We start from the raw sequence: 2,500 nt of genomic DNA, 5'->3' as shown, positions 1-2,500 counted from the left end.
AGCAGCAAAGTGAATGCTGACAGGTGATCGAAGTGTGTGTTGCTGCATTCCGCGTGTGCTGCAGGTGCTTCCATCTTTGCTGCTTCAGACAGCAGACCAGGAGCAGCTGCAGCAGCTGCAGCAGCAGCAGCAGCAGCAACTGCAGCAGCAACAACTGCAGCAGCAACAGCTGCGGCAGCAACAGCTGCAGGAACAAGCGCGGTTTGCTGCTGCAGAGGATGAAGCCTTCGAAGCGCTGCAGCAGCAAGAGCAGCAGGAACGAGATGAGTCGCAGCTCCTGGAGCAGCAGCAGCAGCTGCTGCTGCAGCAGCAGCAAGACTTCGCAAGCCAGTGGGAACAGCAGCAGCAGCAGCACGAGCAGCAGCTGCTGCAGCAGCAGCAAGAGTTCTTCCAGCAGCAGCAGCACCAACAGCAAGATTTTGATGACCACGAGGAGCTGCAGCAGTGGCAGCTGCAGCAGCAGCAGATGCAGCAGCAGCAGCTGCAGCAAGATCACGAAGGGCAGCATCAGATCCAGCAGCAGATGCAGCAGCAGCAGCAGCAGCAAGTCGAGGATCAGCCAGTAAAAGGCATAGAGAATTTTGAGGAGGCAATTGAAAGGCAGCAGCAGCAGCTGCTGCAGCAGCTACAGCAGCAGCAGCAAGACGAAGAGTTGCAGCAATGCTGCTGCTGTCTCAGGTTAGCTAGCTAGCTAACCTCAGACAGCAGCAACATTGCTGCAACTAGCTAGCTAGATAGCTAGCTAGCTAGCTAGCTAGCTAGCTAGAAAGCCAGTTAGCTAGCTAGCTAGCCAGCAGCGAGCTCAGAACCCGCCGGAGCAGCAGCAGTAGCTGCAAACACAGCAGCAGCAGCAGCAGCAACAGCAGCAGCAGCAGCAGCAGCAGCAGCAGCAGCAGCAGCAGCAGCAGTGCTCATGTGTCTTTGTGTCTGCAGAAACTTTGCTGCTTCTCGCATTCAGAAGCACATTAAGATATGCGAAGCAGCTCAAACTCAAGTGCTGCTGAAGCAGCAGCGGCAGCGACAGAAGCAGCAGCAGCTGGAGCAGCAGAAGCAGCAGCGGCTGCAGCAAGAGTTGCTGCTGCGGCAGCTGCAGCAGGAGCAGCAGCGGGAGCAGCAGCGCCAGCTGCTATTGAAGCAGCAAGCAGTCAAGCAAAGGAGAGACGCCGCAGCAGCAAAGGCTGCTGCAGCAGCACGCTGGGCTGCTGCTCGCAGTGGCAACAGCAGCAGCAGCAGCAACAGCAGCAGCGGCGTCGACAGCAGGCAGCGCACAGATGAGACCCGCAGCAGCAGCAGCAGCAGCAGAAGCAACACGAGCAAGAAGCTCCCCGATTCTGCTGCTGCTGCTGCTTCTCGTGGCTCTGCTGCAGAGACAGCGAAGCAAGAGGAGAGCAGCAGCAGCAGCAGCAAAAGCAGCAGCAGCAGCAGCAACAATGGCAGCAGCAGCAAAAAGACATTTCTTGCAGGAGACCGCCGAGTTTCCAAAGAAGATAGAACAGCAGAAGCAACAGAAGGGCCTTCCCGGGTAGCAGCTGCAGCAGCAGCAGCAGCAGCAGCAGCAGCAACAGCAACAGCAGCAGCAAACGTAGAAGGCCGCAGTTTAGGTGCTGATGCTGCAGCTGCTGCCGTAGTTGCTTCGCCTGGGCCCTCTGCTGCGGCTGCTGCTCCCACTGCAGCAGCAGCTGTCGCTCCAGAAGAGACAGCAGCACTCACTGCAGCAGCAGCTGCTGCTGCTGCTACTGCTGCTGCTGCTACTGCTGCTGCTGCAGCAGAGGAGGAACCCCCTCTGGGGATAAGCTGCTTAAGCAGCTCCCCAGGAGATCCGCCTCCGCTGCAGCAAGGCAGCAGGAGCAGCAGCAGCAGCAAGAGAAGCAGCAGCAGAAAGAGCAGCAGCAGCAGGGCAGCCAGTAGCAGATTCACCAGCAGCTGCAGCATCGACCTGGAAACTCTGCGCGAGCAGCAGCAGCGGTGCCAGCAGCAGCAGCAGCAACAGCTGCAGCAGGAAGAAGAGCTGCAAAAGCAGCAGCAGCAGACCCATTTGGAGCAGCAGAAGCCCAAACAGCAGCAGCTGATTCCAGAAGAGACGAGACTGCAGCAGCAGCACGTCCCTCAACAGCTGCAGCCGCGGCAGCAGCAGCAGCACGAGCTGCAGCAGCAGCAGCAGCAGCACGAGCCCGAGCACGAGCAGCAGCAGAAGAAAACATCTACCTGCGGCCGAACTGATCTACAGAGAGCAAAGCCCCAGGACAGGTAATTCATTATGCCCAGCAGCAGCAGCAGCAGCAGCAGCAGCAGCAGCAGCAGCAGAGTGATTTTGCTGCAGCGCATTCTGTTGCTGCTGCTGCTGCCCATGGTGGCTGTAGGCGTTTAGTTGCGACCTCAAAGCACTCCTGCTGTTCTCACATTCTCCCCCAAATGCCTCATGGAGCCTTCGTTTCTGTGTCTGCTGCTGCTGCTGCTGCTGCTGCTGCTGCTGCTGCTGCTGCTGCTGCTGCTGCTGCTG

At 58.6% G+C, this 2,500-nt stretch overlaps 1 protein-coding gene across 1 annotated transcript in view; it reads left to right on the top strand.

The window, feature by feature from the left end:
* ENH_00086350 (hypothetical protein, conserved) overlaps window positions 1–2,251 on the top strand; it is a gene marked incomplete at both ends in the record, with an annotated part of 3,118 nt that extends 867 nt beyond the window's left edge. The window contains 3 exons of the mRNA XM_013580101.1: window positions 1–9; window positions 89–678; window positions 934–2,251. The exon at window positions 1–9 is cut by the window's left edge and continues 867 nt beyond it. Coding sequence (XP_013435555.1) covers window positions 1–9; window positions 89–678; window positions 934–2,251 — 1,917 coding nt within the window. The remainder of the gene's footprint in view (window positions 10–88; window positions 679–933) is intronic.
* Window positions 2,252–2,500: the final 249 nt, after the last annotated feature.

The sequence above is a fragment of the Eimeria necatrix genome, genomic scaffold (genome assembly GCF_000499385.1).
Source record: "Eimeria necatrix Houghton genomic scaffold, Enh_scaff220, whole genome shotgun sequence".
NCBI classification, from domain to species: domain Eukaryota; phylum Apicomplexa; class Conoidasida; order Eucoccidiorida; family Eimeriidae; genus Eimeria; species Eimeria necatrix.
The sequence above is the reverse complement of the archived record's forward strand: the minus strand, read 5'-3'. Positions and strand labels throughout refer to the sequence as shown.